Below are 23,524 nucleotides of genomic sequence, written 5' to 3' on the forward strand. Positions count from 1 at the left end.
AGGACCAACAACATTCGATGATTTGAAAACATTTAATGGTCAAGTTTGTGCAACCATGCAAGAAGCATGCCAAAAGCGAGGATTGCTGGAAAACGATGACCACTGGGATTTGGCAATGACTGAAGCTAAAATCACTCAATCTGCCATTCGTCTAAGACATCTTTTTGGCATTCTTTTATCTACCCAATCTGTGTCAAATCCACTTCAATTGTGGGAAAAATACAAAGATGATCTCAGTGAAGACATTCTTATGAGAATCAGACGGGAAAATCCAAATTTAGAAATTGAATTTTCACCAGACATGTACAATCAAGCTCTCATCCATTTAGAAGACCTTTGTTTGTCAATGGCTGGAAAAGACCTCAGACAGTGCTCTTTGCTTCTTTCACCGCAACGAACTAACACCAACAATCTCACTCATGAAATTATGCGGGAGAGAAATTACGATGTTAATGAATTACAGTCATATATTGCAGCGAAAGAACCACTTTTAACTTTCGACCAAAGACAAGCCTACAATCAAATTCAGCAAACGATTAACGATGGAAATGGCGGCATCTATTTCCTCGATGCTCCCGGTGGCACTGGCAAAACGTTCCTTATCAATTTACTTTTGGCAAAGGTGAGACAACAAAAGAAAATTGCAGTAGCAGTGGCCTCTTCTGGCATAGCCGCAACACTACTAAATGGAGGTCGGACGGCACATACCGCCTTCAAATTACCACTGGACTTGAACCATAACGAATCTCCAGTTTGCAACATTTCCAAGGGAACAGGCCCAGCAAAAGTGTTGCAAGAGTGCAGCCTCATAGTTTGGGATGAGTGTACAATGTCTCACAAACGGGCCCTGCAATCTGTCAACATGTCACTTAAAGATCTGCGAGGAAATCAGCGGCTCATGGGAAAAGTGGTTGTTTTGTTGGCTGGAGATTTTCGTCAGACTCTGCCTGTAGTTCCGCGTTCAACGCCAGCTGATGAATTTAATGCTTGCATCAAATCATCAACACTCTGGCACGAAGTTAAAAAATTATCATTATCCACCAACATGCGAGTTCAACTGCAAAATGACTCAGCACTGCAATCATTTTCACATCAGTTGATCAAACTTGGCAATGGAAGAATTCCCGTAGACCCAAGCACCGGACTGATTACGTTCCCAAATGGATTTTGCCAGTTGTTAAATTCAGTTCAAGAACTTGCAGACAAAGTTTTCCCAAATATTGAACAAAATCACCGAAACCATGAGTGGCTTTGTGAGAGAGCGATTCTGGCACCGAAAAATGACAGTGTGAACAAAATCAACGAAAAAATCCTAAAAATTATTCCAGGAGACTCCAAATCTTATAAATCGGTTGACACTGTCACAGACACAACGCAGACAGTTCTGTATCCTGCAGAATTTCTGAACTCTTTGGATATTCCGGGTGTGCCACCACACAACTTGACCCTCAAAGTCGGAGCACCTATAATGCTTTTAAGAAATTTGGAGACACCGAGACTCTGCAATGGTACCAGACTCTGCGTGAAGAAATTGCTCAATTACATCATCGAAGCAACAATTTTAACTGGATGTGCCAAAGGAGAAGACGTCTTCATTCCACGTATCCCAATTGTCACTGAAGAAATTCCATTCACTTTCAAGCGATTGCAGTTCCCGGTTCGTTTAGCTTTTGCCATGACAATCAACAAAGCGCAAGGCCAGTCGTTAGCAGTGGCAGGTATCAACCTACTTGAGCCCTGTTTTTCACACGGACAGCTTTACGTCGCCTGTTCGCGTGTTGGTAATCCCAAAAATTTGTACATCTTCACACCAGATGGACAAACAAAAAATATTGTGTATCCACAAGCGATTGCTTGAAGTCTTTAATTAAAATATTTAAAAATAAAAGTAATTTTTTCTTACTTGATGCAGAATTTTTTTGATTAAAAGAAATAATTAATAAGCTATACATATATATAAATTTTTTACGGGGCGGGCAACGTCGCCGGGTATCAGCTAGTTTATAATAAATTCATAAAAAATTAGAAGTAAAAATAATCAGACATCTGAAGGAATATATTTTTATATTTGCAAATTCTCCATATCAAACTTTTGAAACATTTATTAAAAGCCTAAGTATGAGCCGGGGATGTAATATGTCCCTAAGAGCTGCATTGTGTGTGTGTTTTGCTTTCATTATTGTCTTTTTGTTATTTATTTTTGTATCGTATATGAATGTGGCTGTCTATCTGTTGTTTTTGCAATGAAAAAAAACCATCTAGTCCAGCGGTTCTCAACCGGTGCTCCGTGTGAACTCCCAAGGGCTCCGCGGCCCTGGAGGAAAATAAAAAAAGAACCAGTAAATTTAAAAAAAAATAATTATTAATATTTTTGAATAAAAATAAATCAGTAACTTTGATGAATAAATAAAAAATAGGCCTACGGGGCTCCGCCATAGAAATTATATACTGGGAAGGGCTCCGTGGGTCAAAAAAGATTGAGAACCGCTGATCTAGACAAAAAGTTGTATGCGGGTAATATCGAAGAGTGCACTAAGACAATTTTCACACCTACCGTTCTTTTCAAGCAGTTTTTGATTTACGTACACACACAAAGCCGCAACTAGGGAGAGCGGGTCCACTGTATCGAGTGCTGAACTAGAGGGGGCGCCGAATTGCCCCTTTAACACCACTTCTTCTAACCTTTCCTTATACGGGGACGCCAAAAGCTTGCTAGCTCCAGTTAAAAAAGTATCCAGCTGCGGACCTGTATGTACCTTAAACCCTGCAACATACATACTGATGTACACGGCCACAACGACATGCGTGGTTAGCCGGGGCAAGCACGCATTTTGACGCTCCCTTTTAATATTGAAGGAGAGATGAAAGGTTAACATTTGCGCTCCTGTCTGGCTCGGAGTTCGAGGCATCAGTCAGAGCCGTCTTAACGCATGGGCCCTCCCGAGCACGGCCCGGGTGCCTCAAGAGAAGAGGGGCCTCCCAAAAATGAGATACGATTGAAATTTTCAAGGATTTACCATGTAGGGCCTCCTAAAAACCACTTGGCCCGGGGGGCCCATAATACTCTTAAGAAGACCTTGGCACCAGTCCCACCTGCTCCTCTCTAGTTGCGGCCCTGATGCCGTATGTACAGGGTGTTAAGCGGGCCGGGGTAGCAAGTTCAGAGGGGCGGCAAATTTGAGTAATTCGTGGTCAAGAACTTTAAATTATAACGTGAATAGGGGGCAGAGCAATTCGAATAGCCAGCACGTGGCGAAGCCATAAATCTGTGTCTGGAAACAGATTTAGTGTGAAGCATCTAAATAATTTCGTATAAGGACATTACGTTCCCTTCGTGTCATCGCATCATCTGGAAAAAATCATCTGATAACTGATCGGGAGAAATGATAAACGAAGAAGTTTTTATGACGTTTTTCGTTACCACGGTTCTTCGTGTTCATCGCACCGAATTTACTAGTCCTCCGTTGATGGATGTTCTTAGCATTATTATATAGCGTTATACTGTATCATGTGCGATTGAATAAATTAAAAAAAAAATTACATTAAACGAAAATATCATATGTTCCAGTGGTTGCCAATTTTTTTGTGAGCTAATGGCCCTTTGTACCGTATTTCCTTCTCGTGCTGCCCCCCCCCCATCTTTCCCCCAGGACCTTCTACCCCGGGTAGAAGGTCCACAACAAGGTTCACTTGTTGGCCGAAAATTGAACTGCAGCTTAATCCCATTATAGCAAATTTCCAAGAGACCGGAGAAATCACTTCGTTACAACGAAATTTCCTTGTAAACTTCGCGAAACATAAAAGAAATTTCGTGGAACCTGTCAACTCGGACATCTCCTACATGGGGCAACTTTGAAACGCACCGTCATAATCCTACAACACAGAATGTCGGCAATACCGAACGGCTTAATTTGATTGTAATCGAACCGTAGAGGTGTCCACTTCAGACAGGTTTTGGTATCAGTAAGCCAATCTGAAGCCGCAGCTACGATTATTATTGGAACGCGTGAGGGCGCTTGCACAGTGTTGCAGTACATTACTAATCATATTTTATCCATCTCATTTCTTATTTACCAGTTCCATTAGTCAGCTGTGTCAACGAAATTTTTTTGTGCCACCATGTCTTCAGCAAATTCAAAAAAAAAAAGACAAAAATATGTTATTTAAATAGTTTTTTATAATATATGTTATTTAAATAGTTTTTTATAATATATGTTATTTAAATAGTTTTTTATAATATATGTTATTTAAATAGTTTTTTATAATATATGTTATTTAAATAGTTTTTTATAATATATGTTATTTAAATAGTTTTTTATAATATATGTTATTTAAATAGTTTTTTATAATATATGTTATTTAAATAGTTTTTTATAATATATGTTATTTAAATAGTTTTTTATAATATATGTTATTTAAATAGTTTTTTATAATATATGTTATTTAAATAGTTTTTTATAATATATGTTATTTAAATAGTTTTTTATAATATATGTTATTTAAATAGTTTTTTATAATATATGTTATTTAAATTAATTATGATGATTCCAGTCATGATATATAAAAAAATTTGTGCGATTTGGTCACGAATCGTAAAAGCATCAAAAATGGGTCAACTTGTAGGTTGTCTTTCTTCAACTTTGAATTAATTTCAAACGGCAAATATTGTTACAGAAAATTAAATTCCATTACATGAATATTTTTATTAGTATATACAGTAAAACCCCTCCTTTTTGTGAACACGGACAGGGCAAAAAAATTAAATACATGTAAAATGGGTGACCGTTAAAAAGAGGTTTGAAATTCATACTTTTATATATTATACAACTGTAAATTATTATTTGTCCGTACAAGAGAAAGTATCCGTTAAGAGGGGGTTTTACTGCAATGCAGCTTATGATCACGAATTTGCATGCTAACTGGAGCCAACTTCAGCTTGGCGAAAATAATTTGGCCAATCCCGAGATGTCACGTGACATTAAAAAATAAAAAAAACCCCGGTTGCTAACAGCAGTGTGTGTTTCACGCGAAATTCCACGGTTGCTGATAAGATCAACCGCGCCAGCCGAACCGTAGTGTGCCGGCAGCCTTATTCTGTCAACGCACAGATACAACTGCAATCACTGACAGCAGTTTTTTCAACCCAGAAAAATGCACATTTTTTGGGACGGTTGGGGTCACCGGAAAGCTGCCATCATGTATTGCAAAGGCTTGAGCTCCCTGATGACGGTTCGGCTGGACTTGCGGTTGCTCTCTTCCATTGTCTATTAAGTGGTTTGACAAGGAGGGTGATGGGATTTCGGATGCACTGGACAAAGGAATTGCTCTCCTTCTCAGGCCGCCATAAAAAAATGAGAGGAGAAGACAAATTCGAGGAACTGTATGGTGAAGTTCCATGCGACGGAAACTAATTCTTTGTTTGGCGCTTTTGCACTGATAACAATAAAAAAAACCAATGAAGAAAAAATTAAATTTTTCTAACTAGTGAAATTTTTTTGCTTTCCTACATGAGCATACATTGAAACTCGGTTATAATGACATTCATAAACTAACGTGATTACGCTAAAACCGAGATGTATATTTTAGAACACTTGAATGAAATGCATTGGATCCCGATTATAACGTGTTAGCAAAAAACCAATCAGTTACCTCATCCAAAAGAGTACAAATTACCACGGGGCCCACCATTTATAATAAATTCATAAAAAATTAGAAGTAAAAATGGAAACATTTATTAAAAGCCTAAGTATGAGCCGGGGATGTAATATGTCCCTAAGAGCTGCATTGTGTGTGTGTTTTGCTTTCATTATTGTCTTTTTGTTATTTATTTTTGTATCGTATATGAATGTGGCTGTCTATCTGTTGTTTTTGCAATGAAAAAAAACCATCTAGTCCAGCGGTTCTCAACCGGTGCTCCGTGTGAACTCCCAAGGGCTCCGCGGCCCTGGAGGAAAATAAAAAAAGAACCAGTAAATTAAAAAAAAAATAATTATTAATATTTTTGAATAAAAATAAATCAGTAACTTTGATGAATAAATAAAAAATAGGCCTACGGGGCTCCGCCATAGAAATTATATACTGGAAAGGGCTCCGTGGGTCAAAAAAGATTGAGAACCGCTGATCTAGGCAAAACGTTGTATGCGGGTAATATAGAAGAGTGCACTAAGACAATTTTCACACCTACCGTTCTTTTCAAGCAGTTTTTAATTTACGTACACACACAAAGCCACAACTAGGGAGAGCGGGTCCACTGTATCGAGTGCTGAACTAGAGGGGGCGCCGAATTGCCCCTTTAACACCACTCCTTCTAACCTTTCCTTATACGGGGACGCCAAAAGCTTGCTAGCTCCAGTTAAAAAAGTATCCAGCTGCGGCCCTGTATGCACCTTAAACCTTGCAACATACATACTGATGAACAGGGCCACAACGACATGCGTGGTCAGCCGGGGCAAGCACGCATTTTGGCGCCCCCTTCTAATATTGAAGGAGAGATGAAGGGTTAACATTTGCGCTCCTGAGGGGCCTCCAAAAATGAGATACGATTGAAATTTTCAAGGATTTACCATGTAGGGCCTCATAAAAACCACTTGGCCCAGAGGCCCATAATACTCTTAAGACGACCCTGGCACCAGTCCCACCTGCTCCTCTCTAGTTGCGGCCCTGATGCCGCATGTACAGGGTGTTAAGCGGGCCGGGGTAGCAAGTTCAGAGGGGCGGCAAATTTGAGTAATTCGTGGTCAAGAACTTTAAATTATAACGTGAATGGGGGCAGAGCAATTCGAATAGCCAGCACGTGGCGAAGCCATAAATCTGTGTCTGGAAACAGATTTAGTGTGAAGCATCTAAATAATTTCGTATAAGGACATTACGTTCCCTTCGTGTCATCGCATCATCTGGAAAAAATCATCTGATAACTGATCGGGAGAAATGATAAACAAAGAAGTTTTAACGAATTTACTAATCCTCCGTTGATGGATGTTCTTAGTAGTATTATACAGCGTTATATCATGTGTGATTGAATAAATTAAAAAAAAAATTACATTCAACGAAAATATCACATGTTCCAGTGGTTGCCAATTTTTGTGAGCCGTATTTGTACCGTACTTTGTACCGTATTTCCTTCTCGTGCTGCCCCCCCCCCCATCTTTCCCCAGGACCTTCTACCCCGGGTGGGGGGGGGGGCACTTTTTCACTTGTTGGTCGAAAATTGAACTGCAGCTTAATCCCATTATAGCAAACTTCCAAGAGACCGGAGAAATAACTTCGTTACAACGAAATTTCCTTGTAAAGGAATTCCAGGTTGTTGCCGTTGTGCCTATGTAAACTGTTGTGGGAGGTTAGAAAAGTTTTCGTTAGAACGCGATTTTCACTGTAACGGTATTCGTTAAAACGGGGTTAGACTGTATTTGTTTTACTTCATAAATCTCCCCATGGTCTCATTGAGATATCCTGAAAATTTGGATGTACTCGGTTAAGCAGTTTGTGAGGAAAAACTACTCGAAGTACGAGAACTTAAACTGTAATTACCCATTATGTAATTATTTACACTCTAAACCGGAGGGTCCTCAACCTTTTTCTAGTTGTGAGCACTGGCTGTACCCATCATCGAAAGGAGAGCACCCTTACAAGTTTGATCATACGTATGCATGAAAAATTAGGATGATTTTAATCCTCGAATGCAATTTGAACGAGGTAATTTGATTGAAACGTCGATCGAATTCTAGCAAGCAATTATTGGACAGGAGCTTCGAGAACTCCAGTTGCTTCAGGTAGCACCGTGGTGCTCGCGAGCAACAGGTTGAAGATGCCTGCTCTAAACCATTATACTACATCTGGTCATGTAGGCCCTATGTGAACAAGAAGCCCAGGGTCACGCGAATATGGGTGGCTTTAAGATGGCCTTGGCCCCACGAACAGCTTTGCTGAGTTCGCAAAGTAGTCCCTTCCCCCCCCCCTTTCTGATGTACACCCCAAACCCAAAACAGAAGTTCTCGAGGTGTGGGTCGCTTTTTCTGGGAATGTTCGGCATTATCGCTCGGAAGGACGTCACGACGACTTTGCATTGCCGTGAACCCCTGCAGTGCTTTGGAATGGCTCTTGCTCATGGTTCGTACTCTTTCAACGAAAAAAAATTCAAGGACTATTCAAGCACTTTTCAAGGAAAAACTTAAAAATTCAAGGACTTTTTTTACAAAAGCATATTTTTAACATGAATAGGCGCATATTTAATTTTGATTAAAACTTTCAGAGATTACATTTCTACCTACTTTATTTCACATCATCTGTAATGAATTAAGGAGGCCACATACACATATATATCATACAAAACATATGACACATTGAATAACACAGTTCGTGCCTGGCAATTTCCTCATTGAAACGTTGTTTAGTCTCTAAATATTGCACTTAATTTCCTTTTAAAGACTAAAAAAAAGAACTCTTCTAAAGATAGAAAAAGATTAAATTATTTCTTTCATTAATTCTGAATTTATTTATTTCATTAATGCTGGAATAATTTCTTTCAACAATTCTGGAATAATTTTTCATAACTTTTGGAATAATTGCTTTCATCAATTTTGGATTTGTTTCTTTCGCTAATGCTGAATTCTTTTATTGATTCTGGAATTATCTCTCATTAATTTTGGAATTATATTTCATTAATTTTGGAATTATATTTCATTAATTTTGGAATTATATTTCATTAATTTTGGAATTATATTTCATTAATTCTGTAATTCTATTTCATTAATTCTGTAATTCTTTCATTAATTCTGTAATTCTTTCTTTCATTAATTCTGTAATTTTTTCTTTCATTAATTCTGGAACTATCTCTTTCATTAATTTTGGAATCATATCATCGATACTGAAATTATTTCTTTCATTTATTGTTTTAAACTCCTTTAAACAACTATGGATGCCATTAGAAAATAACGGAGATGCGCCGACATTCAACGCGTCACGTGATCTTCCAAGTAATTATATAGACCACTGACGTCATACCAGCGCCGGTACTAGAACGCGGGAGGGGGGGGGGCAACTGCCCCGGGTGGCAATTTTTAGGTGAACACCGTTATAAAATGATCGAATTCCGAATTGGTGGGGGCGGCAAGACAATACAAAAATCCTAGTTATGGCCCTGCGTCATACTCCCTCCAGTAATATAAGCTCAATAGATTTCAGCGCCGATTCACCCATTGAAGTACAGCTTGCATTTGGCGACATTTTTGTCCGGCACACTCAGCAACCAATCTTGATAGAAGGGATTTTTCAACCACACAAGTAATTAAAAGTACACACACTTGTTACAAATTTTTTGTTTTCTTTCTTTAAAGAACCTCATACAACCTTAGACAGCATGGGCGGAGATACAGGGGGGGGGGATGTGAAGTTGACTGATCTAATGTATATATGAATTGACATCATCATCGTGTGCCCCCCCCCAGACTTCCAAGTCAATCTCCGCCTATAGTTGACAGTAATCAGAGGAAGCTTCGCTCACTTACGGACCGAAAGGCTGAAATTATTTCGGCAAAAATTATGACACTTTTTTTATTAAGATATCCAGAAAATCCTCCAGAAAAAAATACCTAGTACAAAAGTTTAATGACTTCCAACGACTCCAAATACGTCTACATACCATCACAGGATACATGCTACCATAAAGCCGGGTTTTCCTAGAAGTGGGTTGTTGCAATACCTTCTAGAGCAGAAGGACTTGTACTCTAGAAATAGGCATTGGTTGGTTGTTGAGGGCCAGAGCGTGCCGACTGAGCTGAAGAAAAAAAACAACGATCGGAAGTTCATTTTGAACTCTAGCTTTTATTCCATAAAAGTTGCAAGGAAAAAAAACAAGATCATTTACGATCATAAAAGAAATAAATAAATAAAACGGCCGACAAATAACAACCGGCAATCTCGGAGAGAAAAAAAACAATCCCGACATAGACGCGGAAAAAAACCAGCCTACAGTACAAAGCCGAGCTCCCGTGAGGGTGAGAGCATGCCGCCAGCGATTTACATATTGCGTCGGGCCGAGCGGTTCCACGTGCACAGAGAATAAAAAGGGAAAAAACATTCCAACATAGGTTTTTGGCACCGCATGAACCAAACTGTATCATTTCGCGTCGACAGAAACGTTTTACATAATCACACTACGCGTTTGTGTATTCCTACCGTGGCGCATCAGCTCACGGCCCTGCTATCAGCTACTCTGTCATCTGCATGCTCCGGTTTGAAGGGAAGCATCGAGCTCGATGAAGGGAAGTGAAAGAAAACAAAAGTGAAGAGAAGATCGGTAAAACGAGTGGCGCACAACGCATTTGACTCCTCCAGAAACAGTCGGCCAATCACGCCCGACGTAAAACACTGCCGTGTGAGGCTTGTTGCGCTCTCTAGGAAAACAGTCGAACTTGTTTTCTTATTATTGGTGAGTGGACGGCGTGTCACGCTGGGCGATTCACTTTGCACGCGGCACAAAAAACCTGCTCCTACGAAAACACGGCTTTATAATAATGGGGGAAAACGTGCTTTAAATCCAATTATCCAGGGTTATTGGGTACTAAGGTTTTTTCCCTGTGCTTTGCACTTTTTTAAGGACGTCACTTACGAAGTAAAAAAAAAAAAAGTGGCGAAAACTATTTCGGAAAACACAAATTTTTCAAGGACTCTCACATAATTCTTAAAAAAAAAATTCTTTTTCAAGGACTCTTATTTATTTTCAAGGACTTTCAAGGCCTTGAAAATGAACTTTTTTTTTTCAAGGACTTTTCAAGGTTTTCAAGGACCGTACGAACCATGTTGCTATTCTTACGAGCAGGCCGAAGAAGCCGCGAGTGGCGAAAGTTTCAAGAACCCCTGCCAAGGTCTTCCAAACGGGTATACCAGTCGGTAACCGTTTTTCAGTTTGTTTGCCTTCATGCGGATGTCTGAGAATTATAAGAAAAACCATTATCTATTTTAAGGGCAATAGACCTGTTGGGAAAAGTAATAAAATTTAGATACTGTACTTCCATTTAAGCCCAATTGACTAGCCTTCCATGCACGCCCTTGGGAAAACGAATGGTCTTTTAAAAAGAGGGACTTCGCGAAATATACAACAAATTTCGTGGAACCTGTCAACTCGGACATCTCCTACATGGGGCAACTTTGAAAGGCACCGTCATAATCCTACAACACAGAATGTCGGCAATACCGAACGGCTTAATTTAATTGTAATAGAACCGTAGAGGTGTCCACTTCAGACAGGTTTTGGTATCAGTAAGCCAATCTGAAACCGCAGCTACGATTATTATTGGAACGCGTGAGGGCGCTTGCACAGTGTTGCAGTACATTACTAATCATATTGAATGGCCATGAATTTAGCACGTTTTTCTTTGTAATTAAAGTAGATTTCCAATTAATTAAATTTCTAATTAATGGAAATTAAGCATAATAATTGTAATTTCGGGAAACCCCATATGACCAAAAAAAAAGTCAAGGAAAAAATTATTTTCTCCTATTTAAAAAAAAAAATATATTTCTTTTGATGGTCAGGGAAAAAAAATTCAGATAGGAAATCCGAATGAAATTTCTGAAAATTTAATGTTTTAAAAACTGTAAAAAATCAAATTTTAAAAAACATTATGATACAAAATTATGAAGGGTCGTCTTAAGAGTATTATGGGCCCCCCGGGCCAAGTGGTTTTTAGGAGGCCCTACATAATAAATCCTTTAAAATTTCAATCGGATCTCATTTTTGGGAGGCCCCTCTTCTCTTGAGGCACCCGGGCCGTGCTCGGGTGGGCCCATGCGTTAAGACGGCTCTGACTGATGCCTCGAACTCCGAGCCAGACAGGAGCGCAAATGTTAACCTTTCATCTCTCCTTCAATATTAAAAGGGGGCGTCAAAATGCGTGCTTGCCCCGGCTAACCACGCATGTCGTTGTGGCCGTGTACATCAGTATGTATGTTGCAGGGTTTAAGGTACATACAGGTCCGCAGCTGGATACTTTTTTAACTGGAGCTAGCAAGCTTTTGGCGTCCCCGTATAAGGAAAGGTTAGAAGGAGTGGTGTTAAAGGGGCAATTCGGCGCCCCCTCTAGTTCAGCACTCGATACAGTGGACCCGCTCTCCCTAGTTGTGGCTTTGTGTGTGTACGTAAATTAAAAACTGCTTGAAAAGAACGGTAGGTGTGAAAATTGTCTTAGTGCACTCTTCTATATTACCCGCATACAACGTTTTGCCTAGATCAGCGGTTCTCAATCTTTTTTGACCCACGGAGCCCTTTCCAGTATATAATTTCTATGGCGGAGCCCCGTAGGCCTATTTTTTATTTATTCATCAAAGTTACTGATTTATTTTTATTCAAAAATATTAATAATTATTTTTTTTTTAATTTACTGGTTCTTTTTTTATTTTCCTCCAGGGCCGCGGAGCCCTTGGGAGTTCACACGGAGCACCGGTTGAGAACCGCTGGACTAGATGGTTTTTTTTCATTGCAAAAACAACAGATAGACAGCCACATTCATATACGATACAAAAATAAATAACAAAAAGACAATAATGAAAGCAAAACACACACACAATGCAGCTCTTAGGGACATATTACATCCCCGGCTCATACTTAGGCTTTTAATAAATGTTTCCATTTTTACTTCTAATTTTTTATGAATTTATTATAAATGGTGGGCCCCGTGGTAATTTGTACTCTTTTGGATGAGGTAACTGATTGGTTTTTTGCTAACACGTTATAATCGGGATCCAATGCATTTCATTCAAGTGTTCTAAAATATACATCTCGGTTTTAGCGTAATCACGTCAGTTTTTTAGATGTCAAATAGTAAAATGTCATTATAACCGAGTTTTAATGTATGCTCATGTAGAAAAGCAAAAAAATTTCACTATAGTCCATTTCAGGTTAACTTTGCAGTGAAGAGGAAGCTACGAGGGAACCTCATCACTCGTTGCTATGGCAACAAAAGCCTCTTGACCAATGTATCGATGCGCGGCCTCGGCAAGGTATGGACAATTTCTAGGATACCGCGAAAATGTCGTTGTGGTTGCTATAGGTTTTTGGATAACTGTAACCAATATTTTTTTCTAATTTAAAACTTTCAAACGAAGAAACATCGGTTCAAAACGGTATTTTTCCTTTTTTTTCACAAAATCATTAAAAAAATTGAAATATTCTGTGTAAATGATGATCATAAAACTCCGATTTATGGGAACTTTATTTTGCGGCGTAGGAGTACACTCTCTACCTTTCTCTCCACTGCAAAGTTAACCTGAAACGAACTATAGTTAGAAAAATTTAATTTTTTCTTCATTGGTTTTTTTTATTGTTATCAGTGCAAAAGCGCCAAACAAAGAATTAGTTTCCGTCGCATGGAACTTCACCATACAGTTCCTCGAATTTGTCTTCTCCTCTCATTTTTTTATGGCGGCCTGAGAAGGAGAGCAATTCCTTTGTCCAGTGCATCCGAAATCCCATCACCCTCCTTGTCAAACCACTTAATAGACAATGGAAGAGAGCAACCGCAGGTCCAGCCGAACCGTCATCAGGGAGCTCAAGCCTTTGCAATACATGATGGCAGCTTTCCGGTTATCCCAACCGTCCCAAAAAATGTGGATTTTCTCGGTTGAAAAAACCGCGCTCAGCGGTTGCAGTTGTACAGTTGTATCTGTGCGTTGACAGAATAAAACTATATATGATGCCTTCCCCCCCCCCAACGTCAACCGCCTGCAACCGCGCCGTACTCAGGTCCCGGCCATAGAGAGGAAAAGCAGGCAGTTTTTCCTTTAATTTTTTTTTTCCGTGTTCGATATTTACGGAAAAAAATCAGTAACCTATATAGGAGGTTTTTATTCCTGAATCAATTCTGTGGGTGCTCTGCCCCATTCTACAAGAGAGTGTGGGTGCTCGAGCACCCACAGCACCCCCGGCTCCGACGCCACTGCCTCAACATGCTTTGTGTAGTAGAACTAGAAGGAAAATGTACAGAGTAATGGAGTTTCCTTAACATTATGGCAGAAGAACCTGTTTCTACTAGGGGCAAAGCTTCTTAATACAGCTTTGACTAGGGATCCTTCCAATCCTGTTAGCCCTAAGGTTGGTGACGTCAGAGGTATGTTGAGGGGGATTGAGTTGGCCTTGTCACTCACGTAGGTCAGGCCCTTACACACTTTGGTCCCAAAATGTGTGCTCGCTCGGCTGACCAAGTATCCTGAGGTGACCCTGGATGAAACAGAGGGCATCTAAATTATTGAAGACTTATTCACAATTAGATAGATTCTGAATGTTTTTCTTAAATTCAGGAAATTATTTCATTAGTTCAAAAATTTCTTTAATTCTGAAATTTCTTCAAATAAATCGTTAAATTTTAATAATTTTCGTTTAGTGTGTTCATGTATTTTTATGCGGATGTGATTTTTCAGCACTTCTGTATATTCTGTAATTATTTATGACTTTTTCTGGATGCCAACTTTCTCTCTCTTGAAAACTAGTACAGTGAAACCTTGCTACAACGATACTCGATATAACGATAACTCCCTCTACAACGATATTTTTTCATATCTTGTTTGGAATTGCCTGTAGTCTAATGCTAAACTCCTCTTGATACAACGATATCCTTTACTACGATAAATCTCTCTATAACGATATTTCAAGATCTCTCAAAACCGCTACAACGATATTTTGTAATAATTTGCCCAAATTAGTTTTGAATTTGATTTTAACTCCGCCACTTATGTTCATTCTTCTGAATGCATCTTATTACACCGGTATTTTGTACCACAGGATCATCGAAAGCGCTGAAGCAGTGACTGGTATTGCTACTTTCTCTGTATGTCGCGACAGTGAAACGCGGTAAACAATTTTATGGGAGCAATGCATCTAACTGAATTTTATCAATTACAATTTTTTGCAGCGAATAAAGACATAAAAGCGCATTTTCCAGTGATACTAACAATGGCGATTTAGAGAAAAGATGAGAAAAACAGTATAAATTTGATGACATGCGATGCTTTAAAAAGAAATACGATAAACATGTTGGGGTAAATCGAGAAGCTATCCATACTTAGAATAACACAACCATAAGTATTTTTTATGGATATTTTATAATTTTTATCACGTGTATATATTGTTTATAATTTTTATTAATTGGGTTGCTGTATTTTTTAAATATATGACATCCATATTTTATGGGCATCTTTTTCTCAGCCACCTCGTTGGACATTTTGCCTGTTGTGGCGTTGTATTTGTATAATGAGGCCTCTCTATATAACGATAATTCCTCTACAACGATATTTTTTCCTGGTCCTCAGAGTATCGTTATATCGAGGTTTCGTTTTATATTAACATCTTTGCAGAAAGATTCAGGTAGTTCGAAGAAACGGCGTGCAACTTTGTCTCCCTAGATCCGATTCATTTTTTTGAAGACGATGTGCAAGAAAAAAAAATCGCTGTTTTGGCTAAAGAATGCGACGATGTCTTAGGTAAAGCCGAACTGTTGAAGGAATTTCTTTCATTTAGAAACCTCTGCAAAGATATATAGGATGATATAAAAGCATCGAATATCAGCACTGCTGAAAGTCATCATTACACATGGAATGAACGCAATTTATCTAACTTTGCCAATCAGCAGCTGTTCTGAAAAAAGATCATTCAGCAGGTTAAAAATTATAAAATCTTATTCAAGATCAACCATGAAAGATTAGCGGGATTGGCTTTGTTGTCAATAGAAAGGAAGTTAGCCAATGAGCTTGCTATTGAAGTTCTGATTATGAATTTTGCTCTTGCAAAAATTCGCGTCAAAACTCAGAGAGGAAATGGATCTATAGGTTTTAATCGAACTTTTTCAGCTTCACTTATGAGTGCAAAACTGTTGCATAAACACATCCCATGATAAAAACAATATTACATTTTTCTAGAAACCCATAAATATATTTTTTCCCACTGTTCTAACAAGTTCAATTTTTTTTTACGGTTTTTCTTTCCACATTTCTTGTAGTTTACACTAAACTATTATTTACATTTTTATTTTCAGTTAAAGTTGTGTGAAAAATAAACACGAAAACAAAACGTAAACAAATGAAGTTTTTATTGGAATTTTAACAAGTTTCTCTTTGTATACTCAATTTTTTTTAATTGCGCCTACATGAGGGACAGAATAAGGCGCCTTATTACATTTCGCTCCCCCACTGACAAAAACCTGGCTTTTACGCCACTGACAGCAACAATATATCAGTATCATTATGTGTGGTAGGTAAATACACAATTTTTCAGAAGTCCTGAATTGACAGTTTTTTTAGCTATTAAAATTTTGTTGATGTAAAACACCCCCAGATTTGTTATATTATAAGTTCTGCAATCAGAGGACGTATAGCAATCATGCATAGATTCATAATTTAGTAATAGTTAAAAAACTCATCCTTCTTCCCTCAAGTATGAACTTCAACAAGTATTAAGTTTGAAGTTACTTTAAATAAATTTCAATCATTTTCTATTTCCATATAACTATATAACCAGTTGAAACCGAATATTCATAAAATTTAAACTTACAAACTGTTTTAATGAAAATATTTCCAAGGTATATTGATCCTTACCATGTGTGCCTGCCTTGCTTCCTCTACATAATGAGTGGTAATGATAATTGTCATGTTGTCAGATGATGTCAATGTCTTCAGATGTTCCCATATGCTGAAATAAGGTACACACAGTCAAATTCTGTTACAATGAACTACAAGGGACTGAAAATTGGTCCACTATATCCGACTGAATTGTAATCTTAAGACACGATACTAGAAATTTCGTTCATTTCAAGCCATTCACTATAGCAAGGTTAGACTATGGTCAGTTTCATTTGTAGTCAGAAAAAATTTATCGGTAGTATTGTAGCGGAGTTTCGCCAACGTTTGGCGTTACAAGTGACTACGCAGATTATGCGCACCAAGCGACCGGAAGAAGAAAAAAATATGCAGTTGTGCGTGTCAGTGTAAATAACATGATGTTTTTTCGTGTGTGTGTGTGAATTTTTGTACATAAATTAATGTGGTGATTGTTGACAAGTCGTCTTATAATCAGAGTGGAGTCGGATATGCGTTATTAAATTAACTCGATCGACATACCAAACGTGGTGACGCGGTGTGGAATGACGCAAGAACATTAATTCACACGTGGCTGAATAAAGATAGGCATAGGCGTAAACTTATTGAAAATGTTGGGGGGCTCAGGCTCTAATGGAACCTCGTTTATACGACGCGTCGTATAAATGCGAAAGCAGTACTGCTAAACGAACTTTTTCCGAAAATTACCCCCCCCCCACCACCTTTTTTTTACAGACGTTTCCGAAAAAAAAATTTGTGAAAATCTGTCGTTTTGATTCAAAATCTTATGCTTGAGAAGAAATATACTTATAATACTATCATAACATTACTGTTGCTCAAGCAATTCTTCAATTCAATAAGTCTCAAGCAATTTTACGGTATTCATTTCAAGATTTAACCGAAAAAAAAGTGTTATTTAAACGTTATGTAAAACGTCCTTTACTTGACAGAGAACACCGTTACAAAATTATCGAATGTGGGGGCGACAAAAATCCCAGTTACAGCCCTGGCTATCAGCATACCGTAGCCCGTTCAATAATTATTTCAGTACCTGTCAAAAGCCATTGAACACAGGGCCACAACTAGGGAGGAGCAGGCGGGTCTCGTGCCCCGGGCGCTAGACCGGATGGGGTGTAAATTTCATTCTAAAACCTCTCCTTCAACATTACAAGGGGGCGTCAAAATGCGCGCTTGCCCCGGGTAACCAAGCATCTAGTTGCAGCCCTGATTGAACCAGTCAATCATCTTAAATTTTATTACTTTTTCAGTAAAAAATATACATGAGAAACTACAGTCGATCCCGCTTAGTTTTTCCGCTTACAACGTTTCTTCATGATGGGTTTTTGAAAACCGTAAAACACTGTATTTCAGTGACACGTTTTCACCAATTGAAAAATTATGTGATTCGATTGATAGAAAAGGTGTTTTCCAAAGACTTGGGAGTTCGAATCGAAGTGAAAACGTCGATTAATTGAAGTGTATACAGGCAGGGCCCTGGGTAAAGCAGGAATTAGGAGGCTCTTGCGACAAGAGTCAAAGATGTTAATTGGTCAGTGAATGTATGTTGTTTGAATTTCGGGGGCTCAAAGTTATAAAGGCTTCATTTGCCCATGAAGAAATTAGGCCCTGTATACAGGGATAATGTATAGAAATGTATAGCAACTGAAGCAAAACCTCGTACAAATAAGTAAGGTCAGAAACGTAATAGGGAGATATATACAAAGGGTTCCATTACATTTTCCTAAATACAGTAAAATCTCCACAAATGATCACCTGTACTCAAACACAAATATGCATCAGTGGCCGCCTCTATTCGGCGTAAAATTTCCATGGTGGAGCCCCGTACGCTCTCCTCTTATATTCATTTATCGAATTTACTGATTTATTTTCTTCGAGTGGGTGCGGAGCCCCCGGGAAGTGTACACGGAGCACCGGTTGAGAACCGCTGCTTCAGTGAAAAGTTTCCCAAACTTTTTGTGTTCCATAGCTCTTCTTTAAAAAAAATTTCTTTCTCATTTCTCCCAACTCAAGCCCACCCATAGGATCCTATACTAAACCCATAGCTTCTATCGACCCTTTGGACAATTGCATCGACCCCTTCCCCCAGGGGTCGATATTTCACACTTTGGAAAGCACAGCTTCAGTGGCCATTCTTGGTTATTATACAACTTAATTTAATGAAAGGTCACGGGAAATTTACCTTTTTATTTTTGATTTATTCATTTTTTTTTTTTTTGCACTATTTATAAATTTGTTATGATTAGTCCTGTTTGTTGCATTTATATAAATTAACCTCTTTTTAGCATTAATGTGTGTATAAATGTATGTAATTGAAGAATTTTCAGAATAAGTGCAAATTTTCAAGTTGTGCGGAAGATTAATTAAATTTTTGTAATTTTTCAAATTAATATTGCTCATAAATACAATAAAAGTTCGTTATAACAACAGCTCACAACCACAAGAAAAGTTTTCGCTGTAACGTAGTTCTCATTATAAACGAATTTTCACGTTTCGCTCTGTAAGAACATAAAATTATTGAAAATTGCTGCTTTATCTGCATTGGGACGTCTTTGAGATCATTTCGTTCTAATATTAACGATTGAACGGAACTCTAGTCATGTGAAATTGATTTTTGATCTCAAATCAGTTGATTCTCTAAGAGTATAAGACGTTTTCCATAGAATTTCGTATCATCAAAGCGGTTTAGATGACCAACTGAACAATTAAAAGTATGAACTTATTACATTCATGCTCACTTCCATGGATTTATGGATCAGGAAAATCGTCTATCGAATCGGAAATTCGACATTTTCAAATAGTTTGGTTGCTCAACTCCAAGGACCTTCTAGCTACAATGGACCATACCCGAAGCCCGGGTGCTTTATTTGCTTGTAATTTCTTTTTTTTCAAGTAAAAAGAAGTAAAATCTCAGGAGAAAAATCCGCCTATTTTTGACATTATTCATGTTTTGTTACTTGTGTGCACATGTAGTTTGCTTCTTTTTCGAGCAACTTTTTCTTTCTATTAGTGAGCAGCTACGGTACTAATAACTAGAAATTCCTAAATAAAATACATGTAGAAATCATTTGCATGAGAATGTTTTTGCAAATGAATATGCACCGAGATAAATAGAAAAGATGCATTTAAAAACGCATTTGCGTTTTTTGCTTGGTTATTTGTTCTTTAGCACATATTTTCTCAGTTTTAGTTCATATTTAGCCATTTTTTTTAAGTGGAAAATTCGGGCTCTAATTACAGGCGAATCCCGTTTCAACGAATACCGTTACAGCGAAAATATCGTTTTAACGAATGGTTTTCTAATCCCTCTAATAAGTATACATAGGAACAATGCAAACAATCTGAAATTTCTTTATAACGAAGTGTTTTCTCCGGTTTCTTGGACTTCGTTATAACAGGATATTCGACTGTATAACAATCATTTAATGTATTGTTACCAAAGTGAATGGGACAAGGGCGTAGCCAGTAATTTCGTTCGGCAGGGGGGACCAAAGTGATAGAACAATAGATTTGGTCATCTTTTTCCCTTTTTTCGGTCATTTTCTCACATTTCGGACGAGGGGACCAGACCCCCAAGTCTTCCTCTTCGCTACGCCCTTGGAATGGGACTACCCCTGAGCATGAGCGTACCCAAGAAAACCAATCTATTGGGGGGGGGGGGGACACGGAATTTCTTCCAGAGAATTTTTGAGTTGGTGCCAATTTTCCAAAAGCATTTAATTAACAAAAATTTATTTGATTGTTTTGGGCGTAGCCTTTGCCCTTGAGCCCCATTCTAGTTTGATCACGGTCCAAGTAAAAATATACTTTCATTCTCTCTCTCTCATTGAAAAGAGCACAACTCCGGTCTATCGCCATAGGCAATTTATTCAGATCTAGTCATGCCGTAAATCTGAGTATATCCTCCCAGGATCCCCCAGATCTCATGAATCCCTAAAAACCCCTGGGCGGGGTCATGAAAATGACTATATACAAAAAATATATTCAGAACAGTATATGCATCTTTATTTATTCCAAGGTTGGACAAACCCCAAGTGCCAGGTCACCATGGTGACTGGAAAATCTGTATTCGCGCCTAAAATTTTGTATATGTGATTGCTAAATCAAAATCTAGTAATGGCTCAAAATTTTCCGATTTCATAATTGTCTTCCAACATAGAAAGGAGTAGAGCCACAACTAGAGAAAGCAGGTAGGTCTGGTGCTCCGGACGCTGGACCAGAATGTGAGTCGAATTCACCCTTTAACTGCTTCTTCTACATGCAAGGGGCGCCAAAATTCCGAATTGCCCCAGATGACAAAGTATCTAGTTGCGGCCTTGGGAAGGGGTCATCAATTCCCAGAAAGGTTGAAAAAAGATTATTTAAGATACTTTTCTCGTGAAAAAACCATGCTTGGCTCTTACAAAATTTGGCTGGTGCCTAAATTTTTTAATGATTTTTGTCGAGCCCTGTATTTATTTATATTTTATGATACAGTGTATATTTCCCCCAAAATCAAATTACATGTCACTTATTTAAGATTTATTTTACTCTCATATATTGAGTCATATATCAGGTTTTAAATTAGAAAAATAATAATTTTTTTAGTTGCATAAATTTCTTATTAAAAACTCGATTCAAATATTGTCACTTTTACAAGTATGCAAGCCAAATGGAGTTTAAATTTTTCTTAAATAAATTTTAAATATGATTGAAAAAAATAAAACATGGTAAGTTTTATTAATTTATTGATATGTCTAACAGAAAAAAAATATTTTATACTACGCTTTATTGATTATAAGTATTAGAGGGCTGCAAAATCTAGATTGTTTTTGAAGATTCTGAATAAATTATCATTAAAGAAAATGTTTAAAATGCATGAATTTATCAAAAATGTGTAGCTATATTTAACATTGCTTACTTTTTCTGTCAGGAAACTGTGCGGAATCACGAGGAACTTTTCCGTTTTCTTGTAATACAACATGTTTTACTAACAGAAGGTTATACTGTACGTGCACAACCGAATGTGGTCCACACAAACCATAAAATACTGTGGAATAGTGATGGGCGATCCGCTCATGAACCGTCTAGAAGAGCGGCTCTTTTCAAAGAGTGAGTGAGCCGCGGTTCTTAAAAAAAAGAACCGCGGCTCTTACACTTCCATCGCATACAAGAAACTACCAAGAACAAGCAGGCTTTTGAAAACGTTGTGAAAAGAACCGTGGCGGCTGACGGCTCATATTGCCGACTCCTGTTGGCTACAAACGAACCGTGACAAGCCGAGAGCCGCGGAAATGAAAGTGAACCGTTTCCCGTTGAAACGCTTCTTGTAATTGGTCGAAAATGACCCGTGAATCGCTTCTTTTTTCGTTTGTGTTGCCTGCTCCTATTGGCTGCAAATGAACCGTGAAGAGCCGTGAGCCGTGAAATTTAAAATCCCACTACTTCGCCGAACACTAATTCTGGCCATATCGCTATATTACAATTTACTGCCCTGCCATTAATGAGATGGGTTGGAAATGAAGGCGCTGTCTATCAGTGGTCGCTGGTCAAGCTCGTTAGGGAAAATATATTATCTATATCCTTTCTCCAGTTTGAACCCGAGACCTTCACAGTGGTGGACAAGCATTTTTCACCACCATGCTACTCGGCCACTTGCAAAAAGATCAAACATTTCACAGTTAGTATCTACTAACACCAACAAATTCTTTGGATGGATCATGCTGATTCCTTGGGAATACTTGAGGATCACGCAAATGTAATTTATTTTTTTAAAAATTTGTAGAGTGACAGTGAAGTTGGAGAATACTGTAATACTCTAAATTAAACGATTTCCTGAAAGCATGGGAAATCACAAGAAGATTATCTGCCCCATATACGCCAAAACAGAATGATCTAGCTGAGAAGAAAAACAGAACTCTTCTAGATAAATCAAGATACATGCTGATTGAATCTAAAGCTCCACCTTCATATTGAGCCGAAGCTATCAATACTGCATACAATATATTTTTAAATTTGCTCTTTTGCTAAAATTATAAAATGAGCATATGACTACATTAAAATAGCCCTTGCCTGTTATGGGAGATTTTGAACTATTGGTCTTTTAGTTATGGTCATGTGACGCTTAGAAGACAATGCTAATATGTGCGCGCAAAGCATCTTACGAACTAGTCCTCTTCTGAGAAGCTTCAGTATACAGACTATTCATATCACAAGTTCATCAAAATTTTTTCAAAACTTTTGTTTGTCTTGCAGAACACTGATAAACTGAGTTACTTGTAATCTGATGTTTTATTGTATATGTTTTTCTTCCCCGTAACTTTTTCTTAATAAAGAATCAACACGTGTAGTAGAATCATTAATACAAGTAGAAAAATCATAACAAATAATGAGAATACATGATTTCTTCCCATACCTTTGTCTTAATAAAGGATCAACACCTACAGTTGGTTCATCCAATATGAGTAATGGAGGCTTGTGAATCAATGCTGCTGCTAACGAAACACGTCGTTGTTGTCCACCACTACGATTGAAATGTGTAGAAACATAAAATTCAGATTATAAATATAAATAAGTATAGGCCATTCAAAAACAGAAAAATATAACTCACAGTATGCCTTCTACATCCCAACCGTCCATATTCAAAACTTTTCATGTGAGGGACAATCAAAATAATAATTTGAATATGCATATTCAAAAGATCTGCGTCAGGCTGAGAGGGTGGGGAACTTGGATGACCCTAACATAAAACATGTGGTTTGTGCAAAAATGAACGAATATAAGAAAATAATCAAACGACAATTTGTGGAAGTGGCTTAAATACATGTCAACTGCACAGAACCTAAATCTTTTTGAATTTCCATGATTTACCATTTGCTTTTTAATCGTGATCATGTGACACTTGAAGGTGAAAGTGAATATGCAAAGTTACAGTGCTTATTAATAG

General features: G+C 37.9%; 1 protein-coding gene across 2 annotated transcripts in view; it reads right to left on the bottom strand.

The window, feature by feature from the left end:
• Positions 1 to 23,524, bottom strand: part of snu (ABC-type transporter snustorr) — a 350,310-nt gene that overhangs the window by 157,070 nt on the left and 169,716 nt on the right. For both annotated transcript variants that reach the window (XM_089255064.1, XM_089255065.1), the window contains exons 4-5: positions 22,994 to 23,101; positions 16,582 to 16,675 (exon numbers count right to left, since the gene is read on the bottom strand). In XM_089255064.1, the coding sequence (XP_089111190.1) occupies positions 16,582 to 16,675; positions 22,994 to 23,101 (202 nt within the window). The remainder of the gene's footprint in view (positions 1 to 16,581; positions 16,676 to 22,993; positions 23,102 to 23,524) is intronic.

The sequence above is a fragment of the Pholcus phalangioides genome, unplaced genomic scaffold (genome assembly GCF_987345545.1).
Source record: "Pholcus phalangioides strain wild (caught in Gottingen) unplaced genomic scaffold, Ppha-v1.0 ptg000042l_1, whole genome shotgun sequence".
In the NCBI taxonomy this organism is placed as follows: domain Eukaryota; kingdom Metazoa; phylum Arthropoda; class Arachnida; order Araneae; family Pholcidae; genus Pholcus; species Pholcus phalangioides.